This window comes from Leptonotus elevatus, chromosome 1, assembly GCF_054856555.1.
Source record: "Leptonotus elevatus isolate MCC_2025b chromosome 1, RoL_Lele_1.0, whole genome shotgun sequence".
In the NCBI taxonomy this organism is placed as follows: domain Eukaryota; kingdom Metazoa; phylum Chordata; class Actinopteri; order Syngnathiformes; family Syngnathidae; genus Leptonotus; species Leptonotus elevatus.
The window spans coordinates 20002548-20026064 of record NC_141239.1 but is presented as its reverse complement, the minus strand read 5'-3'; the positions used below and the strand labels follow the sequence as shown (position 1 = coordinate 20026064).

The 23517-nt window shown below is 41.6% G+C and overlaps 2 protein-coding genes across 2 annotated transcripts in view; one reads left to right on the top strand and one right to left on the bottom strand.

Moving 5' to 3' along the window:
• The first annotated feature begins 1339 nt into the window (after window positions 1-1339).
• Window positions 1340-10980, top strand: LOC147181183 (meprin A subunit beta-like). Its single transcript, XM_086081911.1, is given in 14 exon segments — window positions 1340-1391; window positions 1394-1475; window positions 1546-1564; window positions 1639-1689; window positions 1919-1997; window positions 4036-4153; window positions 4253-4431; window positions 6013-6231; window positions 6339-6491; window positions 7571-7786; window positions 7877-8341; window positions 8411-8590; window positions 10100-10247; window positions 10509-10980. Coding segments are annotated over 14 exon segments (2178 nt in total). The 3' UTR covers window positions 10726-10980.
• The window catches only part of phlpp1 (PH domain and leucine rich repeat protein phosphatase 1), a 65169-nt gene continuing 52534 nt past the window's right edge, over window positions 10883-23517 (bottom strand). The window contains exons 6-17 of the mRNA XM_086081898.1: window positions 21006-21233; window positions 18873-19075; window positions 18677-18737; window positions 18317-18412; window positions 17938-18093; window positions 17067-17267; window positions 16597-16759; window positions 16286-16416; window positions 15449-15562; window positions 14995-15189; window positions 14642-14870; window positions 10883-13277 (exon numbers count right to left, since the gene is read on the bottom strand). Of these exons, the coding sequence (XP_085938024.1) occupies window positions 11991-13277; window positions 14642-14870; window positions 14995-15189; window positions 15449-15562; window positions 16286-16416; window positions 16597-16759; window positions 17067-17267; window positions 17938-18093; window positions 18317-18412; window positions 18677-18737; window positions 18873-19075; window positions 21006-21233 (3064 nt within the window). The 3' untranslated portion in view covers window positions 10883-11990. The remainder of the gene's footprint in view (window positions 13278-14641; window positions 14871-14994; window positions 15190-15448; window positions 15563-16285; window positions 16417-16596; window positions 16760-17066; window positions 17268-17937; window positions 18094-18316; window positions 18413-18676; window positions 18738-18872; window positions 19076-21005; window positions 21234-23517) is intronic.

The window sequence follows — 23517 nt, the reverse complement described above, 5'->3', positions numbered from 1 at the left end:
TATTATCATTATTTTAGGTGTAGTGTTTGTATTTTTTGGTTGCATCTGTGGCTTAAAAAAATAAAATAAAATATTGCATTTTTAGGTCACATTTAGTTTTTATTGATTTTTTTTTAGGTCACATCTGTATTTCTTTTATCATGATTTTTTTTTTTACATGAAAATATGTATGCAAAAAAACAAAACAATTATCTGTAAGTTTGTTCTTATTTTAATAATAATAATAATTATTATTATTTTTAGATGAGGTGTTTATATTTTTTGGTTGCATCTGTGGCTTAAAACAAACACAAAACTTCGTCACATTTAGTTTTTATTTTATTGATTTTTTTTAGGTCACATTATAGTTCATTATATTCTATTTTAGGTCACATCTATAGTTGTTTTTTTTTAGCTGTATTTTTTTGTTTTTTTGCCTTGTTTGAATTTCTAAGCAAGGACTCAACATCATAAAACAAAAAAATCCAGAAAGAACAAGACATGTGCACGCACACACACACACACACACAAGTCATTTAGCAAAAAGTCAAGGAACCTCATCAGTTCAGCTCCATTAGCTACATCTCTGCGCTGCGCTCTTATTTAAGTGATATAAAGCGGAGTGCCGCAAAATATCAATAAGTAATCAGGGACATCTAAAACAACCACTCAGTTTGCATGAATTTGGCGGCTGACTGTTGGCTTTGGCCCACTTACAAAATACAAACTTTCAAACTAAGATCAAGAAAAGCCGAGTTTCAAAAGTTATAAAACCACATGAAACGCTTCTTCCTTACTTGGAACGAGGCATTGCTATCATTTCTTGCACCTTTCAAGTTTCACTTACAGCCAAAAGGACAACAAAAACAACCATTTGGGATTTGGCCACTTCAACAGGGCCAAAACAAAGCTTTACAAGTGCAGTAGCACATGTAGAAAGACAATATAACAATACAGTTAACTTTTTATAGCATTTATGACTTTCTTTAAATTTTTCAATCTGAAGTAATCGCATGACTTCACTTTTTAACTCACGATTAATCACAAATTTTGTCTGTTCTAAATGTACAATAATTTTTTCCCTAGGTTTTCATACTCTTGTTAACAAAAGTGGGGGGAAAAAATTTAACGAGTAGAAAAGAGTTCAAACAAAATGTTGACGTTTATAGCCGTCAATGGCAGTGAACGAGTTAATTACACACAAAAAAAGTTGAAAAATATATATCTTGACACCGTGTAAAGATTTGTTAGCCGATAGGAGAGGCCAGTAAGCTATCTGAAGTGATCGTATCACTTTGAACCTTCAGCAAGCTGTCAATCATTTACCTGTACATCACATGCATGTTATTAAAATCCTATCATGCACCTTACACTAAATGAGCGCTCATTTACGACACCTTCACAAATTACTGTTGGACATGGCGGGAGGAACATCTGCGGGCGTATCGTTGGCGCTTTACATCGCGTGCTCACTTTGGAGCGCCGCACTGTGCATGGTGAGAAAGGACAAAGAAATCGCATTCATTTATTATTTTCTAATTATTATTTCTTTCTTTATTTCTTTAGCCTACAGAAATATTACAAGGTAAGCAAGTGTCAGTAGAAGAGCTCACATGGTGAGTTTTCTTATCACTAGCTTAACTATTAATTTAATTGCAGACTTTGACGTGGATGGCGGACGAGATCTTGACATTTTTGAGATCAATGAAGGTGCGTGCAGGGTTATAGAACGGAAAATAATCCCCACTTTTCAATATGTGAAGCATTTAATTATTGTGCATTGGCCTCACAGAAGCAGGATTAGAACTGGTGGAAGGCGACATCGTGCTTGGCGAGGTTCGTTTTCCCCCATTGAATATTATTAGTAGTATTAGTATTATTAATATTGTGGGGAAAGTATGTTTTGCTGTCATATGCTTCTCTCATTATTAATCCACAGAAACAAAGTCGGAACTCCATAATAGGCGAAGAGTACAGGTGGCCCACGACTATTCCGTACTATATGGGGGATGACCTCGGTGAATATTCTTTATCATCATCATTATTGTGCTTGTAGTGTGCCGGATCATGCTGAGAGTTGTTGCTAATATGTTGGCCCTCTCGTGTAGCTTGTTACATTTTGGAGTCCAATCCAAAGTTTCTGAAAATAAAAAACAAAAAATCACTTAAAAATGAACTCCACTAGTTTATTTAGCTTTTTCTTTGGATTTTGCATGTGAAGCCACTACATTAAAGTGATACTTGACTCATGCAGCAACTTTCAGCAATAAAAGGTTAATATTTTGTCTAGATTTGATAACGTCATTATTGTTCATGCACAATTAATACCTTAAAAAACAAATTTTGCCACTTGCCCTCGACTAAAAATGACATCGCAGGTGCTCAGAGGTAACGACCTATCACAGCTCACCTGTTTTCTGGGTTTGGTCATGTGACGTTAGCAAACTGAGCCATGATTGGTCATTACCTAAGCCCTACACGTGATGTCATTTTTAGAAAGAGCCCACGATCTTTGAGTTCTGGGTAAAGGAAGTTCTTGGTTGTAAAAGTTCCGCAGGGAATTTATAATTTGTGTTTCCATAGCGTCTTAGAGTTCTCTGTAATTAATTCGAATGAGTTTGACTAGCCGATCCGATGTAAAAATACCCCCCCAAATTTGAACAACCAGTCAGCCTTGGTCAGTGCATATGGCGGACCAAAACTGCCAAAATTCAAAATAAATAAATGACTAAATAAATAAACAAATGACTAAAAGTGAAAATAAAATGGATATAAAAAAAACAAAACAAAATAAATAAAAATAACTATATATATATATGTGTATCCATAAAAAAAATAAAAAACAAGATTCATAAAATAAATGTCAAAATAAATACAAAAATAAATATACAAATATAATTAAATTTCAATCAATCAATAAAAACACTCACATTTATTTATTTCATGCTGCAGACGCTCTGCCAGGACGAAATGTTATTTATTGATTGATATTTAATTCTCTTTATATATTTATTTTTGTGTTTATTTTTATGTTTATTTTATTTTTTTGAATTTGTTTTTTATTTTGGTATTTATTTTTACTTTTATTTATTCATGTATTGATTAGCCCAGCCGATGATGTATGTATTCTTTTGTTACTTTTATTTCCATTTATATATATATTTTTTGAATTAAATTTTTGAAAAAAAATTTGTATCCGTTTTTATTTTCACTTTTAGTTATTTATTTATTTATTTTGGCAGTTTTGGTCCTTCATAAGTGCAGTCCGTCCCCTCAAAGTTCCAGCTTGGCTCAGCAAGACCCTGCTGCTGAGATAGTACTCGGATGTCCCCTGGGCTATTTAGTTACCCCGGAAATTTTTGTTGGTGGAAAAACGCGCAAACTGAATTTTACCAAGGTAAATTGAAAAGTTCTCCAAAAGTTACGTCAGAAATGTGTTTTTTAAGGTATTAATTGTACATGAAAAATAATGAAGTTATCAAATGAATTAGACTAAATATTATTTTATTGCTGAAAATGGCTAAATTAGTCAAGTATCCATTTAAGGCACCAGCAATGGCAGTGACGAAATGTTACTCATTTGTTATTTTTCAAGGTAAAACTTATGATACTTTTTTGGGTGGTTGTTATATTTTATTTTAAATAACTTTTTTTTTTTTTTTTAAGGGCAGCTCTACAGTACAGTACAGTATATTTGAATTCTTCACTTTAATGTTTTTTGGGTAACATCTATAGTTTATTTTCATTATTTATTAATTTTTATTAAGTATTTATTTATTATATTATTATATATATTTATTAGATTTATCAAAAAAAAAAGTGTAATTTTCCCAGGGGAGTACTTTGACTTTATTTTTGTGAGTCAATTTGAATCGCCAATAGAAGAATTTACTTGGATATCAACCAGTATTATGGTGTGTTTGGATATACTTCTCAGAGTAAACAGTGCATGCATTATTCTGGATATAGCAATTAGTTTTGGCTTACTCGTGATATTTCATGCCCCGATACGGACAATAAAGATGCGAACACTGCCGTCGTGACTTTCCTGTGCAGAAATCAATGCCAAAGGTGTGATCCTGAAGGCTTTTGAGCAGTACCGCCTTAAGACCTGCATTGACTTCAAGCCGTGGAGCGGAGAAGCAAACTACATCGGCATCTTCAAAGGCAGCGGGTAAGGCGTCTTCACTGCCAGCCACATTTTGGTTATGGATCCGAGAACATCAAATCTGAAGATTGGATCTGATATTTGTGTTTCCGCTCCGTGTTGAAGCTGTTTCTCCTCGGTGGGCAACCAGCACGTTGGGAGGCAGCGGCTGTCCATCGGTAATAACTGCGACCGCATTGCCACCATCGAACACGAGTTTTTGCACGCTTTGGGTTTCTGGCACGAGCAGTCCCGAGCGGACCGGGATGACTACGTGCAAATCGTGTGGGACCGCATCTCCCAGGGTAAGCGACAGCCTATTGGCTTATTATAGAAAGGAATCCTTCTTCATCATATAATCTATTTTATACAATTCGCAAATATATTCAAACTAATTTTTTTGGGGGGGGGAACCCATCTGTGAATGTGCTGATAAAAAAAAAAATCAAATGTGACCCTTGAAATAGTTTTCCAGGCTTTTACTGCAGCTTCTTTCAGTTAGTTTCTCCCTTCAGGAGGTAAAAATGCATGCTCTATTGGGTTAAGGGCGGGTGATTGACTCGGGCCAATTTAAGTTCCGAGTATGCTACACGGCTAACGTAGCTTTTTGAGTCAAGTTCCATATTTCTATAAGGGATTTGTTATTTTTCATATTTAAAAGAGAACATCCTTTACTCAGTTTAGCATTTAGCTAGTTTTACAACACTGCTAACTATTTCTAATGTAGCACTTTAAGCCTACGATTTATATTTTTACTTAGACATAAAAAAAAATCTATTAATAAAAATGGTTAGATTTAAAAAAAAATATATATATATTAAAATTACTAACAGCTCTCAGTAACTGCTACAAGCCCAACAATAAAGTGTAGAATATTTATATTGTACATCATTAATTTATACGAGAGGGAAACACCTGTTGAGTGTTGTACTTTGTGGCACATCATTCATTACTTTTAGTGCTGAAGTGATAAACGAGTTGTTGCTGGCGTGCGATAAGAAACGATCAACGTGGCACAATTGCACTGCCATTTGCCCAACAAATCAGCAATAGCTGCTATTAAAGGGCAGAGAACTTTGATTAATTGTCCTATCAAGAAATAGCAATATGCGTGGCACGTGTATACACAACCAGTAATAAGAAACAGTCTCCACACCCCCTGTTGGAGAGCAAGGACTTTGTTATGTAAAACAGTAAAAAAAAAATCATATATATTTTTTAAAAGGACATCAGACAAATCTTGAAGACTTTTCCCACCTATAACCAGCACAAATCAAGTGAATGAATGTGAAAAATTACATCACAGTTGCTCAGGTCTCACAGCTCACCTTTTTTCTGAAGCTGAGCTGTGATTGGTTGTTACCCGAGACCTGAGCAACTGTGATGTCATCCTCAGTCGATAGCAAGTGGCAAAATGGCCGCTCCCTGAGATGGATAAAAACGACAGGATTTTGCTGCATAACTCATGTTCCACACGTAATATTAATCAGAATGTCATGTTTAGACTAGTGAGGTCACATAAAACAAATTACTGTCAAGAAATGTTTAAGGTTGACTTAGCAACTGGAAACCCCAATAAGTCACTTTGCTCTCTTGAAAAGTAGAGGTGAGTTGGTTCAAGATGCTCTGATTTGTTTAGCACATCACTACTTTTGTCATTATCCCATGGAGGGAGGTCTCAGAGTAAGTGGGCGTGCGTTTAGTCCGCAGAGGCGGTGCAGGTATGTAAATACCATGAAATAAAAGCTGCAATTCTCAACTTTTGCCTCATATTGATATTTTGGTCTAAAACTAAAATGTCTTCTGTATACAAGAAAAACAAAGGAATTGACTTTGCCGTATCTACTGAATTGAAGTTACCAGCCTCGTTTTTGTGCGCCATCCAGGCCGCGAGCACAACTTCAAGGTCCACAACGACACCACGTCCAGCTCGCTGGGCATCCCCTACGACTACGGCTCCATGATGCACTACAGCAAGACGGCCTTCAGCAACGGCTCCGAGCCCACCATCGTCACCAGGATCCCCGCCTTCGCCGACGTCATCGGCCAGAGGATGGAGTTCAGCGACAGCGACCTGCTCAAGCTCTCCCGCCTCTACAACTGCAGTGAGGACAATGGCTTTTATTGTCTTGTTGTGCTTGTTGTTCGTGAGCCGATTAACGCCTTACGAGATGACTTTATAGCCGTTCAAAGGTGACTTTTTGTCTTCCAGCTCGGGGCTCCACCTTTCTGGACTCGTGCGACTTTGAACGGGAGAACATCTGCGGGATGATTCAGGGGCCGGGTGACCAAGAGGATTGGCACAGGGTGGCAAAGGCGGCAGGGGGCCCCGACACGGACTACTCCAACATGGGGAAGTGCACTGGTGAGAGGAAACCCTTAACTCATTCACTGCCATTGACGCCTATAAACGTCAAAAATTATTTTGAACTATTTCTATTAGTTTAATTTTTTTCCCATTTTTGTTAACAAGAGTATGAAAATATAATATATAAATATATATATATATATATATATATATATATATATATATATATATATATATATATATATATATATATAAAATAAAAAATAAATATATATATATATATATAAAACGGGTCTTTGCCGCAAGAAATCGTGGAAGAGGAGGGGAGCAGAGAAGTTAGAGGAAAAGAAGGAGGAGAAGAAAAAAAAAGCGGGTCGTGAACTCGCGCGCTTTAGCTTATGGGGCGAGCGCAATATCCACTACACCATCATCAGCGCAAATGTTTTACTTGTAGTTTACAGCAGTGTCAGCCAATGGATTTTAAGACAGCCAAATGTCATTTCTTTGCACTTTGGCATTGCGAATGTGAAGAATAATTGATTGCTTTGAATTCCTTTGGACAGAATGTTTATTGATAAAGGCTACTTTTGTCATTATCCCATGGAGGGAGGTCTCAGAGTAAGTGGGCGTGCGTTTAGTCCGCAGAGGCGGTGCAGGGGTGGGGCCGCACGGAATGATGTCAAACCGTGCCAACAGCTCGTTTTCTCAGGTTGGGAGGGGCTGGTGCTTGAAACCTAGAATTTCTCATACAGGGGCGAATGGAGGAAAACACAACTTTGGTCATGTTATTGGTGAGGAATTAGCATTTTAACATGGCTAAAAGCTCCCAAAAGTAGATTTTTCATGTTGCAGTCCCTTTAACATTTACTGTAGTAGGTGTACACAGCTATAGGTGTTAACATTTTTAGGTCTCAAATTGTCACGGTCGGGTGGAAATGTGATGCAAGTTGCTCAATTTCAAATTTTTTCACAAATTGATATTATTGATTAGTCCCAATGTGCTATTTTTTCTATTATTTAAAAAAATAAAAAAGTGTTTAAAATGCACACTTAAATGATGGAATGTTAATGGCCCAACAAACGTGCACTTTTGATATGTCATCTTTATTTTATCAACTGACTAACATCTGTCTCAGGTGCTGGTTATTTCATGCACTTCAAGTCGAGCACGGCCAACATCGACGACACGGCCCTTCTCGAGAGCCGAATCCTGTACCCCAAGCGAGGTTATCAATGTCTGCAGTTCTTCTTCTACAACAGCGGCGGCCCCAATGATTTGCTCAAGATCTTTGTGCGGGAATACGACACAACTAACCCCGCTGGGAAACTGCGCTTGATCACCACCATTGACGGTCATTATAACTAAGTCTCTTACTTCTTTACCAAAAAATGGCCGCCGAATAGGAAGGAAGTTCACTAACTAAGCTCATGTGATGTAACAGGACCTCCTCAAGACCTGTGGCAGCTGCACCACGTTAGCCTGAACGTCACAAAGAAGTTCCGCGTGGTCTTCCAGGGAACCAAAGGCGACGCCGGACCATCTTCAGGCGGACTCTCTCTAGATGACATCAACGTCTCGGAGACCGTGTGTCCCGAGTTCGCGTGGCGCGTAAAGAACTTCAGCCACGTCATGGAGAACACCCCCTTGAACGCGGCCATCTCCAGCCCTCCCTTCACCTCCAAGGAAGGCTACACCTTCCAGATGAAGCTCTATCCCAGCGGGAAGACCGACTCCCGGGGCAAAATGGCAGCCTACGTCAACTTGGTGGCCCGCGAGGGGGACAGCGGGCAAACGTGGCCTTGCTCCTGGAAGCAAATGACCATGATGCTCATGGACCAGCACCCTCACATCCAAAAGCGCATGTCCAACCAGCGCAGCATCACCACCGATCCCAGCAAGACTTCAGGTTCGCACGTGTAAGCCGATCTTCTTTGTCAGCGACTCGTGTTCAACGTTTCCCTGCCCTGTCCGTCAGGCTCCGGCAAGGTCTTCTGGGACGACCCTCGAAAGGTGGGCGTCGAGGTGACGGACGCGGACGGCTCCAGGTACTTCCGGGGTCCGGGCACCGGCACTTCAGCGTACCTCACTCACTTGAGAGCCAGGAGCAGGGATTTCATCAAGGGAGGGGATGCCATCTTTCTCCTCAGCATGGAAGGTGAAAACACTCCAGGGGTGTCCAAATCCTGTCCTCAAAGGCCACTACTATCCTGCATGTTTTAAATGTTTCCCTCCACCAACACACCTGATCTCAAACTCCTTAAGTCAACCCCAAAAAATTAATAAAAAAATCTTAACAATAACTAATTTGCTGCTAAAGACGTATTTATACGTTTTTAGGTTGTTTTTATGCTAGAGCATACAGAAGGCTTTGATGCAGCCTCTGAACTGAAGAGAATACTTGAAGCAATAGTAGTATTTACAAAAACGGCCAGCAGGTGGCAGCAGAGTATAAAAGATCATGATGCAAAAAAGTCCCCCCCCCCCAGATTCAACAGATTTGTGAATAATGATGAAACTTAGCTATATTCTAATGATAATTGCTGCAAAACATAAACAGATAGAAATATACTTTTTTTTCCTGATGAAAGAAGATACTCTAATCTTTTTTTGGGTAGCTGTTTTGCACATGTTTTATAGCAATAAAACACAATATTCTGTGTGCCTTGCAAAATCAGTCAAAATCCAGTGAAACAGCTGCGAGCGAAGGGGATTGCTTCAGTGAAAATGGCCAGGAGTGAATGAGTTAAATTTATTCCTGCAAAATTTTTACATGGATGTGTCTGCTGCGTTGCGACTGGAATTCCCCCAGTACAGGCTTTCCAAGCAAGCTAATTTTGACAACCCTAGTAAATATATTTATTAAACATACATAAATTGACCTTGTGAAAATCATTTTCCCATCTAATTTATACAAAAAATGTGGTTTGTAATTTACCAGACCACAGGTATGTAGTTTTAAACAGATTTGTGAATAATGATGAAACTTAGCTATATTCTAATGCTAATTGCTGCAAAACTGAAACAGACTTTTTTTTCCTGATGAAAGAAGAGACTCTAATCTTTCTTTTGGTAGGTTCCATGTTTTTATAGCAATATAATACAATATCCGGTGGGCAGCCGGGAGCGAAGGGTGTTGCTTCAGTGGAAATGGCTGCGAGTCAATGAGATATGTCCTATGCAGCCCTACTAGGCTAAATACAGTATTCTGGTTAATATTGCATTAGCGCAATACGAGTTAAGCAGCAAAATCCAGCAGCTTTTTATCAATTTCAGAAGGCCACCATTTTGCCACTTTTTGTCAAGTGAAAATGACATCACAGTTGCTCAGGTAACAACTAATCACAGCTCAGCTTCAGAAAACAGGTGAGCTGTGATTGGTCGTTGCCTGAGCCCTGAGTAACTATGATGTCATCTTCAGTCGACAGCAAGTGGTAAAATGGCCGCCCCCTTAGATGGATAAAAAAACGGCTGGATTTTGCTTCATAACTCGTATTTCACAAATGTAATATTGATCAGAATGTCATAATTAGACTAGTTATGTCACATATAACATTTTAACATAAAATGTTTAAGGTTGACTTTCCCTTTAATCACTAATCTCAATCTGTTTTTGGATTGCCTTGAACTGAATTTAACATCCCTTTCGTTTGCTCTGCCTCCTCAGACGTGTCTCATCTGCTTGAAAGTCAACTTTTGCCCCCCACTACCATAACTACTGCCCCCAGCACCCAATCTCCTCCTGGAGTCTGCGCACACGTGCAGTGCGATAATGACGGCGTGTGCGTGCAGGAACACGGGAAGGCTGTTTGCAAGTGAGGGCATGCTACACACATACATGATATCTTAGTGCCATTAAAAAAAAAAATATACATATATATATTTAAGATTTTTAGTGACTCATATACAATTAGAGCTTACATTTCAGTTTGCAAGAAGATATGTCAACATACAGCACATTAAAATGGGAAAACTGCTAGCCACCTCTAGGAACGGAATAAAAAAATATAATCTTAACAACAGAAGATAAGAAGTAAAGTTGGTAATTGATCTCTAACCCTCTTCGTCCCTCCCAGGTGCGCCGTGGGGGACGACTGGTGGTTCTACGGCGATAGCTGCCAGCACAGAGGCTCAGCGGCGGATAACAGCACTCTCGCCCTGGCCTCCTCGCTGTCCGTGCTGGGCGTCATGCTGGTGGTGACGGTGACCACCGCCGTTTGCCTGAAGAAGAAGTACAAGAAGCAAAATTATGGAAACGGCCTGGTCATGGGGAACATCGGCAGACTAGCATGAACTGTGACAGAATGAGCAAAAGGACAACGTGAAATGTGTCAGTGGTCATTAAAAAGTCATGTGATTATGCTGTGGTGCCAAATTGCCCCTTGCTGGCCATTCAATGGAAATACATTTCATTCTGTGCAGTTAATTCCTTTCATGAAACACCCAGACATTTGAGTTTATATTCACAAATTTAAAATTTATTATACCAAAGACGGGAACATCTGTGTTGTCTCTTTTCCACGTGGATATATATTTGTTTGTATTACTGAACGCGACACGATCATGCCGGCGGTAACAATTACTGCTGGAGGGGGCTGTGTTATGAAAATAGAATGTCAATCTTCATGTATGTGTAGTAAAAAAAATAAAATTAAAAAAATCAGTCTATTAGTGTTTATTAGATACAGTGTTGACTACAGGACATTGAATCAAACAAAGAGGGGGGGAAAAATGTGTTGTTGCTTGACATGTTTTCAACTGCAATTGCACATGTGCGTGTGTGTTGTTCTTTTCCTAAGTCTAAACGGTATATAAAAGAGGGGAAGGGTCAGTCAACCTCCATAACTGCAAATGCCCTCACATCCTCCACTCAAACCTTCACCGACATTGATCTTTTAAAAGCATCTGTATACAACATTTCTCTTATTTACAATCATTGGAAAAAAAACACAAATCACCATTTCTCTCAGAGAAGATTAGTAAAAGTGACTGAGTCACCATATAGAGTATGCAACTCCTAGGAGTTAGTATTCATAGTTTCTACAAAATAAAATAAAAGGTCTATGCCGTTTTACAGGCCGAATTACTGAAGAAATACAGTATCGTAAGTGCCCTATCTACAACGGTTACGTGTGGTGTTACCGGTTGTACCCTTCCACAAAGTTGCGAGTAAAAACATGATGTGTGTCGCTCTTGAAATAGTTCCTGTAAGTGAATCGATATGGTGAGTTCAAACAAGTTCAACCAAAGTGTGGGATGCATAATAACACGCACGTGTGACTAAAAACAGACTTGTGTTGGTTACTGGGGTGTCTAATGCGTAAAAAAAAGAAAGTTCAGTTGCTTGTGTGGGGATGTTGATTAATGTTTCATTAAAGGGCTCATCTGCGTGTTTTTCCATTGGGGAGCTGCTGGGAAACAAAAAGCACAGGAACAGAAAGGCAGTTTGAAAAATAAGTCTGGAGTCCTCAGGGGTGCGTGTTGTCATGGCGATGGTGTCAAAAGGGGGGTGGGGGCGGGGCTTGTGTGCATGCTGAGATGAGGCTGCCGCTGGTCTTCTAGAGCGGGGTGTCAAAGTAGTCCGCCGGCTGCTCGGTCCCGGGCGGCTTCTGCTGCTTCTGCTGATGCTGCTTCATGATCTCTTTAACCTCCTCCTCCAGCTCGGGGGGGATGATGAACTGGTCGTCCGGGTCGGGTTGCGCCGGGGCAGTGAAATACCCGCCGGGCTTCTTGGAAGGCGCGTCGGCGGCCACCTCGATGAGGTTGTGACTCTTCTCCTGACGCGCCACCGAGCCGTTGACCCTCCGCTTTCCGGACGCCGCTTTGGCGCCGTCGCCGCCATATTGCCACGTATCGTCCCTGTCAGGCCCGTTCTCGTTGGCCGCTATGCTCATGTCCACGCCTTCATCGGGAGGCTCGGGGGTGCACGGCGGCGGCGGCGGAGGCGGCGGAAGAGAAAGCAGGCCGCGCTCGTGGCCGGCGGAGGAAGATGACTCGGATTTGAGACAGTGGACGTCGGCTTCGACTTCCACGCGGCTCCCGTTGGAGAAAACGCCGGCGATGGGCTCCTCGTCCTCGCTGTCCAGCCCGTTATCGGAGAGAGCGCTGGAGAAGGTGGCGCTCGACAGCTGGCGCTGGAAGGAGCTGGCCAAACAAGCGGGGTGAAGCGCGCAGCAGCCGCGGGGGGCCGACGGCAGCTCGGGGCCGGTGAATAGATACGGGCAGGGATGGGCGGTGGCGGTCTGCTGATGCTGCAGCGTGACGGGGTGGGCCTGCTGGTGCAGGTGAGGGTGGTGGCCCTGCTCGTGCAGCAGCACCAGGGAGCTCTGCGGGGGCTCGTCGGACGAGGCGGTGGAGCCCACCTCGCTGCTCATCTCGCTGGTGCTGATCTCGCTGCTCATCTCGCTGCAGGACGACGGCGGCACGGGCAAGGAGCCGTCCGAGGGGCGCTCCTTGATGCCGGAGCAGGACGCAGACGACGGCGGGTAGGGGCCCAGGCCGGGGCTGGGGGGCGGCCGGGGGGGCTCTGAGCAGCAGCAGGAGCAGCAGTCTTCGCTCACGCTGAGCTGGACCACCACGGCGCTGAGGCTGTCGGTGCAGCCGTAGCCCTGCGCCAGCGTGCACAGCTTCTTGGCGGCGGCCAAGCCGTCGGGCACGTTGCGCACCGCCTCCACCGCCTCGCTGGGCGACACGGCGTCCCACAAGCCCCGGCTGCCCAGGATGAAGAATTCGTCCAGCGGGGTGAGCGTGACTGTCTGCACGTAGGGAGACGGGATGACGGACGGGTAGAGGAAGGAGTAGCCCATGATGCGCGTGGAATCGGTCACGCCGTTGACCTTGTTGTCCTGCGGGAAAAACACAAAAGACATTTAGAACATGCTCAAAACAATGCTGCTATTTTATACAATTGTATTAATTCTATTCTCTTCATTTCATAGCATTATTATTTGGTGCCACCTTGTGGCAATTCAGGGCTATGAGGAAGATTTTGGCACCATCTTCTGACATCCTCGCGTGCTCTAGAAAGTTTTTCAGCGCATAACGGGGGCTAGGTAGGGTTATACAAAAAATAATCCACGAACAATGGGACTGTTTCTTAACCAGATTTAAAATTCACGTCACAGCATCAGCAAACCCTCCTGATTGGTTGGTGGGAGAAAAACTGTTGCAGCTGAATTTGACTGAATGAATACATTGGAATTTTTTTTATGCCCACCATGGCTGATGAAGGGACACTGATGTAAAGAAACACATTATTCAATTCCTTCATTCTATTAGGCAGTGGGTATGGACATTACAAATGCAAATATAAATGGCATATGATTCAATGAAAAAAAAGTTAAAGATGATTAAGTATCAAAATAATGACATACTGGTACCAGACATATACGCTTACGATGTTAATACATTCCAAAATATTGTGAGAAAGTTTCTTTCCAAGTCGTTTCACACTATGATTATCACATGTACACATCAATTTTGGTGAGTTTTTTGGGACATTAAATGATATAATGTTTATTGTTTACGAGGCAACTAGGAGAGCCAACCTTACGACGTGAATAGAATAAAAAATATTGAGAGTTTCATTTGAATATTTTCAGACTATGATTAGCACACGCCTAGACATGTCCACGTAAATTCTGGTGAGAATCAATCACAGCTTTCAAACATTATGCCATTGTAATGGACCAGTTGCACATCACTGTACAGTACTGTACACAAGTTGGCCATATTCGTCAGTCATTTTTAATGATTTTTTTTCTCTCAAAGAAAGAATATGAAACCTGAGATGATCAGGAGTGCCATCTAAATGATGGCGAGACTTGACAATGCCATAGGACAATAATATAGCACAATAGTCGAGGAAACAAGTCGGCAACAGACAGTGTCGTGTCAACGCAAGTAACACATAAACAGGGATGTATGTACATAGAAGGTCCTTATTTTGACACTTAATCGGCTTATACCTTTTTTTCAAGGAATCTGATGCCATTGTATTATACACACTGTCTAATAGAATGAATGAAAATGATTCATTGATTGTATGCTTTCATAAGCTATTTCATAAGGTGAAAATTTCCAGAAAAGCTAGACGATGTGCGATCAATTTAGGTACTGTAAGTCCCCAATGAAAGTCCAGGTACTAAAGCTACAACCCGCCGCTGCCTCAAAAGTGTGCCGGTCACACATCCTCCATGTCAAACTTTACCTCTGTGACGATGGCTCTGTGCTGCCTGATCCGGCGGTATTCCTCCTCCAGGCCGACGTTGTGGAGCAGCGACAGGGAGAGCGGCTTCCCGTTGCGGCACAGGATGGCCTGACACTTGCCCACGTTGGCGGCCGTCAATACAAAGCAGCCGCTGGGGTCGGTGGGATCGTGGCGGATGTGACACAGAGCTGCTGAGCCGCCCAACTTCTGCCCGGCAGTTCCCAGCTTCCTGTGATGGCGACGAGGGAGCGGCAACGATTACGGGTTGATCCTTTTCAAAGCATCAATTTGATCAAAAAAAGGTGATGACAAGTTTGTGAGGTATGCTTTGTCACACACAAACATAAAATGACCTTTGCATGACAAGGAACGTGTTGGTCATGTAGTCCTCTTCGCTCTTGGTCTTGTGCAGCTCCTCGGCCAGCACATCGTTCATGGTGCACTGTAAAAGGTAAGGCACCTCCACGTTCCTGTCGCCGTCAAACACGCCGTAAAGAGCCTCGCGACTCCCGCAGAACCTGTTCACCGATAGTGCCGCCACACAAAGTCTGAAATGAAGGAAAATCAGTGTTTGGGGTTTTATTGTTATTGTAGAAAGTTTTCTGCTCGCTTATCGATTTCATTTTGATAACCATGGTAACAACATCCCTCCAACCAGTCTATTGAACAAGAGAGGCATGCACGGCTCGCCTCCCTCCTCTTTGTCCATGTGGAGATGTTTTAACTTGTTTTCAATCAGCACCCTTGATAAATTAGTGAAGCTCCGCCGGTTAATTGTCCCCTCCATTACTGACCGATTAAACTCACTTGTTTTTGACGCCCGAGGCCTCCGTGTAACCATGACTCCACACGGCGGGCCCCCCAGGTGCCTCGTTTGATGAGAAGGTCGGCGGGGGATCAATACGAAAGCAGCGAATATTACTGAAAGAGCAACAAGAAGTGGATTCAATTCACTCGTTTGGCGTAGAAGAGAGAAGAAACAAAAAGTAGGAATAAAAGCAGCAAGCGAGAAAGGATAGGAAAAGAAGGTACATGTACAATAGCACATATTGTTATGAAAACACCTTGCCCAGGTCTTTCCTTAATTAAAATGTATATTTTCATTTCTTATTAATTTAGTTAATAAGTATTGCTTGGCCGAAAACTCATAAATCAAAAATATTTTTTTTTTATTTGCTCAAATCAAAAATTATATTCTCTTGGTGAGACATGTGGGTGTTATTATTATTATTATTATTATAAAATATTTTTTTTTTTACAAATTGTTTACCTCACTAAAGTGTTGAAAATGGCTTGTTCTTTTTGAGTATGCAATGTTAATGCAGCCAATAAGTACAATGTTTCAGCCCAACGCCAGTGATATATATTTAACTATCTTTTATTTTAGGGAATAATTTTTATTTTTATTATTAAAAATTCATTACAAACATAAATATATGGAAAATTATTATTTTATTATTAATATAAACCATTTCAAATATTTTACATCTACATTTTAGCTATTAAAAAACAAAAAACTCATCTACCAATGATCTGACTAATTGATCCGTTTTAAAAATCCAATGTGGCCCGGGGCAAATAAGCTCGCCCACCCTTGCTCTTAACTGTGAAAAAACAAACCAATAAACACAAAAAACAACTCACTTGAGTTGCTCGAGGGTCTTGTGGTCCAGGTTGAGACGCGGGTTTCCAGTCAGGTCCAGTTCCTGAAGCTTGGGAGGCAAATTCTCCGGAAGCGTGATCTCGCTCAGCTCGTTGCAGCTCAGATCCACACACTGACGTCAGAGGAAGACACGTAAACACTCGCACAACATGCATGGGCGGCATACACACTTGTTGGCCACTTGATTAGGTGCAGTATGCCTGCATGATCTAATCCTTTTGTGCAATGGTAGAATTGAGATGTAGTTGTCATGTTTTGTTGTGTGCTGGTATATCTATCTACGTTGCCTTACTTTCATTTCCATCAGCTGCATGACCTCAGGGAAGACCTCGATGGAGTTGGAGTGGGCGATGAGTGTGTGCATACGTCGGCAGTTCATGATGGTAGTGGGCACAGTTTTCAGCGTGTTGCCGCTCAGGTCGACCTCCTCCAGCTCTTCCAGCTTTGCCATTTTGCTAGTGGAGAGAGGACAGAATTAATAGACTGTGGAGACTTCCATTACAAGCAGAAACTTTTTGGGGGACAAAGGGCCTAAATGGCAGGATAATTAGGTTTAATCTGATGAACTGCTTCTCCTCTCACAATTGTATTCAGCAAAGATCTGATTCTCACATGTTTCTAAAAGATAATCCTAAGCAATTGTCCTTTTGTGTTAGTTGTATTGAGAATGATTTTTCCTCCCAAATTAGTTTGTTAAAATGTCAGTGTAATTAAACATTGTGTGTGAACCCCACTTCAGATGAAACTTTGAGTGAGCGTTACCTGGCCGGGAAGGTCTGGAGGTGGTTGTAGGCCATGTGAAGAACCCGAAGGTGCGAGTGGCCAGTCAGCATGGGCACACACTTGTCCGTTAGGCGGTTGTTGGTCAGATAGAACTCCTGCAGGATGCTGTGGCTCTCCTCGGACAGCGTGGAGGGAGGCAGGTGCTCCAATTTATTGGCTGAAGCGTTCACGCTTCGTAAACTGGGAGCAAAATTAAAAGATTATTTAAAAAATGATGAATTAGGGGTGTCAGGCGATTATAATTTTTAATCGTAATTAATCCCATGACTTCAATAGTTAGCTCACAATTAATCGCAAATTTTGTATCTGTTCTAAATGTACAATAAAATGTACAATAGAATATATTTGTCTACGTTTTCATACTCTTAACATAAATGTGGATTTTTTTTTAAGTAATAGAAATATGGCTGCATCTTTTACTCATTGATACAGCAATTTCATAATAATTCATAAACTTTAGTTAGAATTAAAAAGATGTATTGTAAAAAATGAGTGTGATATTGATTTGTGTGTCATTTTTCTGCCACTAGAAGTGCATTTATAAGATGGTGACAGCTCAGTAAATTTTTCTTTCACATTAAGAGCTATCTAATCTTTAACATGGAGTAACTTTGTGAAATTCTGCACATTTTTATTGTAAAATAGAACTTGACCCCCAGTCTCCACAAATAAATGCATTATTATTACATTTATACAGCTAAATTTTGACGTGTACATGTCTGCTGCGTTGTGACTGGAATTCCCTCAGTACAGACTTTCCGAGTAAGGGCGGTTCGTTAAAAAAACGCACTGACACCCCTAAAAATGATGAATCTAATTGCAAAGAAAACGGAAAATTCTTTGCAGCTACCTGACACATTTGAGGAACAGATTGCAGGGCAGCTCCACTAGTTGATTGTGGTGCACGTCGAGAACTTCCAGAAGGGGGCGTTCCACCCTTTCAGGCAGCTTCTGCAACTGGTTGTGTCCAACACTCAGCTTCCTCAGGCTGCTGCTGCATAACAACCTGCGGCACCCAGACGGCTTTGTCAGAACAGAACCGGCAAACATACGTACATGCATACGCAGACACAGAAAGATGAGGGATGTGCTGCATACAAAGTGACTTCTATGAGGGGAAGCGAGTGTCTGCTGTGATTTATGACCCTCTGTGGAGGACAGATGAGCGGCTGGCATCAGCGGCGCACACCATTTCGAGGCTGCGGAACGCGCCGCCGAGGGACACTCACCGCGCTGGGAGCTCGCCGACGAGGTTGTGGCTGGCGTCCAGCACTTCCAGTTTCTTTGCTTCACACAGCCAGTCTGGCAAAGACTCCATACGGTTCCTTGGGAAGGGCAGAGGGAAAAAATGGGGAGATGATGATGACAAATGGTGTGCGGTTTGTAAAAGCGCGGCAGCAAATATTTCTTCCGTGTGTGTTTAATTTCCCGCAGTGCCAAGAGGAAGCGTTTTCAAGGCTGAGATACTGATTAAGTGCTTTGAAACATAAATCGAAGCCAAAGATTACTGTCTTTCTACTGAACTCACAATTCATATTAAAGGTCATTTTTATGTCCTTGCGTGTGTGCGCGTTTGGGATTTTTCTCACCGTGAGATGTCCATGTAACTAAGATTGGAGGGCACGGGACTGACATTCAGGTTCCGCAGCTCTGTGGGGAGAAATCCAAACTCATTAACCTACAGCAAGGACGTTTGTGGTCGTCTACAAAAACAGGTGGCTGGGAGGCGAGCGATTTTCACATCAGCCGGCTCTGTCTGAAACAAAGGCAGAGCTTTAGACCCACCGTTGTTGGAGGCGTAGATGCCCTTGAGCAGGCAGCCCTTGACCTTGAGGCTGGCGATTTGGTTTCTCTCGCAGTGAAGCACCTCCAGGCGGGGAAACACGGAGGCATCCAGCAGCGTCAGCCGGTTGTCCCTCACGTCCAGCTGGGTGACGTGCCTCAACAGGTCAGGTTCATCCGGCACAATGTTGGAGATCTTATTTAGCCTGGGGAACACAGAACAGATGTTTAAAGTGGGCATATTAGGTCAAATTGACTTTTTAATTGCTTGTATACAAAATATAAATAGTTGGGTCTCTGGAGTGTGTAATTAAATCAGATTGATTAAGTGGTCATCTGTTGCATCTTTTAAATGTACTTGTAATGGTTGTGATCGCAGTAGATTTAATAAAGAGGAAGCCAGCGTCATTAAATGCAAGAATATCAACGGTATTGATTACAACTAGCGTGAATTAAGAGAATTTTGACAATCAACCAAAAGACGGTAAAATTATGAGAATGTTGTACTTCCAGGTAGCACAACTTGGCTTGACAAGGAGTAATATTTCCCCAATGTCACTTTACAAGAAAAATGTGTAATAATGTGTGTGTCACATTTCTTTGATGATATTTTAGTTTTGTATATAGTATTATAATATTTTCAGTGTGTGATAAAATTGCTGCACATTTTTCAGACAAGTCATACATTTAATACGAGTCCTAAACATAGACAAACTATTTTCAATAAGTGTACCATCGCTCATGTATATTCAAAATATGATATTATTAATATTATTTTAATTATTATTATGCTTTTAATTTGTCATCCATTGAGCCTATGACAGCAGCTTTTGGACGAGAGGCGGGATATATCCTGGACTGGTTGTTGGTTGGGGCATGTACAGTACAGGCCAAAAGTTTGGACACACCTGCTCATTCAATACATTTGCTTTATTTTCATGACTATGTACATTAGATTCTCGCTGAAGGCATCACCACTATGACAACAACTATGACATCTAATGAACACATGCGGAGTTATGTACAAAAAAAGGTGAAAATAAATACATGAATAAATAGCCACCCTTTTCTCTGATGACCTTTTTGCACATTCTTAGCATCCTCTCGATGAGCTTCAAAAGGTAGTCACCTGAAAGGGTTTTCCAACAGTCTTTAGGAAGTTCCCAGAGGTAAGAATGACGAGAGTATGCAAAAAAGTAACCAGAGCAAATGTGGGCTATTTTGAAAAGTCTATAATACAAAACATGTTTTCAGTTATTTTCCCTTTTTTTTGTTAAGTACATAACTCCACATCAGTTCATACACAGATTTGATGCCTTCAGTGAGAATCTAAAAAGTAACCTTATGAGAATAAAGCAAATGTATTGAATAAGAAAGTGTGTCCAAACTTTTGGCCTGTACTGTATAGCAAACAAGCATTCATACTCACATTCGCACCTGCAGACAATTTAGATTATAGGCATAGGCCTCAAACTGCAGTCCTCGAGGGCCACAAGTCCTGCATGTATTAGAGGTTTCCCTCCTCCAACACACCTGAATCAGGATCAGGATCGTTATCAGGATTCTGCAGAGCTTGCAGATGAGCTGGTCCTTTGAAGCAGGTGTGTTGGTGGTGGGAAACCTCTAACATATGCAGGAGTGAGGCCCCCGAGGACCAGAATTTCAGACCTATGATTTTGAGTGTTCACGTGAGCCAAAAATGCATATTTCTGGAATGGGGTCTGAAGCCAGAGAAAATGTAAAATTCACAAAGGAGGGCCTGTAAGGCCGACATGCTAACCACTAAGACACTGTGCCCTGCTTAAATGTGATTCAAAAAGTATTCTGATGCTGATATGCACAAAAACAACCAGTATAAACTCTATCACAGTCGCTGACACGTGAGCATGTTGCAACACATTTTCCCCCCGATTCTTTTTACTGATTGAGCAAAGTTACAAAGAGTGAGGCATTAACTCACAAATAGTGCAAGTCATTGCAACTTAACCTATGGCGAGACAACTGTCGGCGTCGCGACGAGCAAATCATTCCCTGATTCTCTGCAGTCTGCCGTTAGTTTCCATCATTAAGGGCCCAATCAAAGTTCAATCTTCTACAAACCACCTGACGTGCACTCGCTCCGTCCTTTGGTGCTACCTGAGATCGACGTGTTTGACGCGGAGCAGCCGGAAGTTCTGCAGGGTGAGCGTCTCCAGGTTGTTGCCGGCCATGCACAGCTTCTCCATGGACGCCAGCCGCTCGAGCACCTGCGGCACGTGGCTGAACTGGTTGAAGGAGAGGCCCAGGTACGACAGCCTCTGGAGGGAGCCCAGCTCGTCGGGTAGTTCACTCAGGCTATTGCCGTCCAGCAGGAACGTTTGCAAACTGCGAAAGGGAAGAGAAACGCAACGTTAATTGAGAGGAAACCCAAGATTTGTGCCTGTGAAGCAATGAAATTACATCAAATGGTCAGCAGGTGGCGGCAAGCATCCAGCCGGCCCTACTGGCCACTTCTGGAATGTGCGGCATACCAGATCATTCCAACAGATTAACTTCTCATCGCACTCACTCTTGCAGCCAGCATGCCTTTATGTTCATGTTAAATCAAAGCTGTCCAAGCACTTTCTGCTAAATCACGCCTTGGTAGTGGTAGTGGCTCTCATAGCTGTCTAAAAACAATAGATCGGCTGCACAGTAGGAAAGCTTTCCTCAAGCATGGGGTTTAAAGAATAAACCGAAATCACTTCTTTCTTTTTTTCTATGGTTGAGATGAGAAACGTTTAACAGTTTCAGATTTATAACTTCATGCAATGACTTTTACATCTTGCCATTATAGAAGAATAGCTGAAAACGTCAAGTATACATATTATTTAAAAAAAAAAAGAAGTTTTGTTCCCACATGACTTTCGCCATCCATGACAAGATCAGCTAGGCTGGGGTCATTGATAACACTATCATGTGGAAGCATTATCATGCACAAACACTCCCAACCCCTTGGGTGTTCCTGCTATCACGTCATAGTCAAAAGGTAAGCAGAGCTGCTCTGAGTTTGATTGAATGCACACTGCTAACTTCTTTAGCTCTGACTGTTCTAAACAGCTGTCCTATTGAAATAGGGGGGTGCGGTGTGGTGCCAGGATGGGGGCCAGCATGTGACCTCAGGGAACACTTTTTTTTTGTTGCCATACTAGAATAAATTGTAATTGCACATCCACTACAGTAGGTGGCAGTAGCCTTTACAAGTAAAAATACTTTAGTCTTTAAAAAAAAAAATTGAATGGCATGTAAAGTGTGCTAAAAATGTTTGAACCTTGGACTATTTTGACAAATGCATGTCACCGATCAATAATTAGGACACCTGGGGACTGTTTAAAATTCAACATTTCTGTGTTCACATTTAGAATGCTAGTGTCCATTTAAGTGAAATGATTTTTTTTTTTAAATGTGCGGTCAATCCTTTTGTGGCTCAAGGTCATGAAATGATTGCAATATTTTACAACATGCAATCTGTTATCAGTATTAGGTCAGACTGTCACCAGGCAAAACCTCAAATAATCTCATCTGGCATACATCAACACAATTCGTTTTGAAGGGCTTGTAAAGCAAAACAAAGCTGAGTGTTAAATACAGAGAGAGAGTAAACCTTTAATTCAGCACATTAAACAAGCCGAGAATTACATTGTAAAAACGACTTGCTGTGCAGAACAACAAAAACGGCGTGGGGCGGGGGTCACGATTGAGGCCATGTCTGAATGGCGAATGCCACAAAAGTTGTCGAGCGTGTTGAAACTCGTGTGGCGTTTGCACTGCCAGGTGCTTGTTACTAGGAAACGGCTACATTTGGCTATGTAAACTTTTGACGCTGGGGTCAGGTGAAAAGTTCAGCCACTTTCAAGCCAGTGATGGCCTCACCTCCCTTCTAATGTCAATAACAATAATAATAAGAGTGATTAACTGCAACAAGTTCCCTGTTGCTGGAAAAAAAATACGGAACTGGAATACTTTACTTCTTCCAGAAGGTTGAAAGCATAGAATTTTCCAAAATATATTGGTAAGATAAGTGTGGTTTCCTCATCATTTGTACGAGCACTTTTTTTAAAAATTATGTTTAACAACATAACCAGTATACTAAAATTTATGTCCAGTAAAACTGCAGTTTAAAACAAAATGTGAAGGTCTATTTACGCTTAACATAAACATAGCCATCAGTAAGAGCCTACAATTAATCTGAGATGTTAAAGTACTTCAGTAGGTGCTGCTGTTTTGGTTAGCAATTGAGCTAAGATGGGTTTCACCTTAATGCTTTAATGTCAATTGTGCATGTGAATTAAGGGGATTCCCCCCCCCCCCCCTGACAATATATGGAATGACTTGATGACTACTTGAAGGTGCTTATTTGCATTATAGGGGACACATTATTGAATATTGACTTTTTAATTGGTTGTATACAAATAGGTGGCTCTCTGGAGTGTCTGCTCACGATCAAGTACATCTTTTGTTATCTGTTATCTGTCGGGTAGGCTGCTTTCATTCGCCACAGACACACTCAATGTAGTGTCAATTAGGGGTGGGAATTTTTGAATGTCTCACGATTCTATTCGATTTGATTCCGATTTTTGGGTCTGCGAATCGATTCAGAATCAATTTTTGATTAAGAACGATTTTTGCT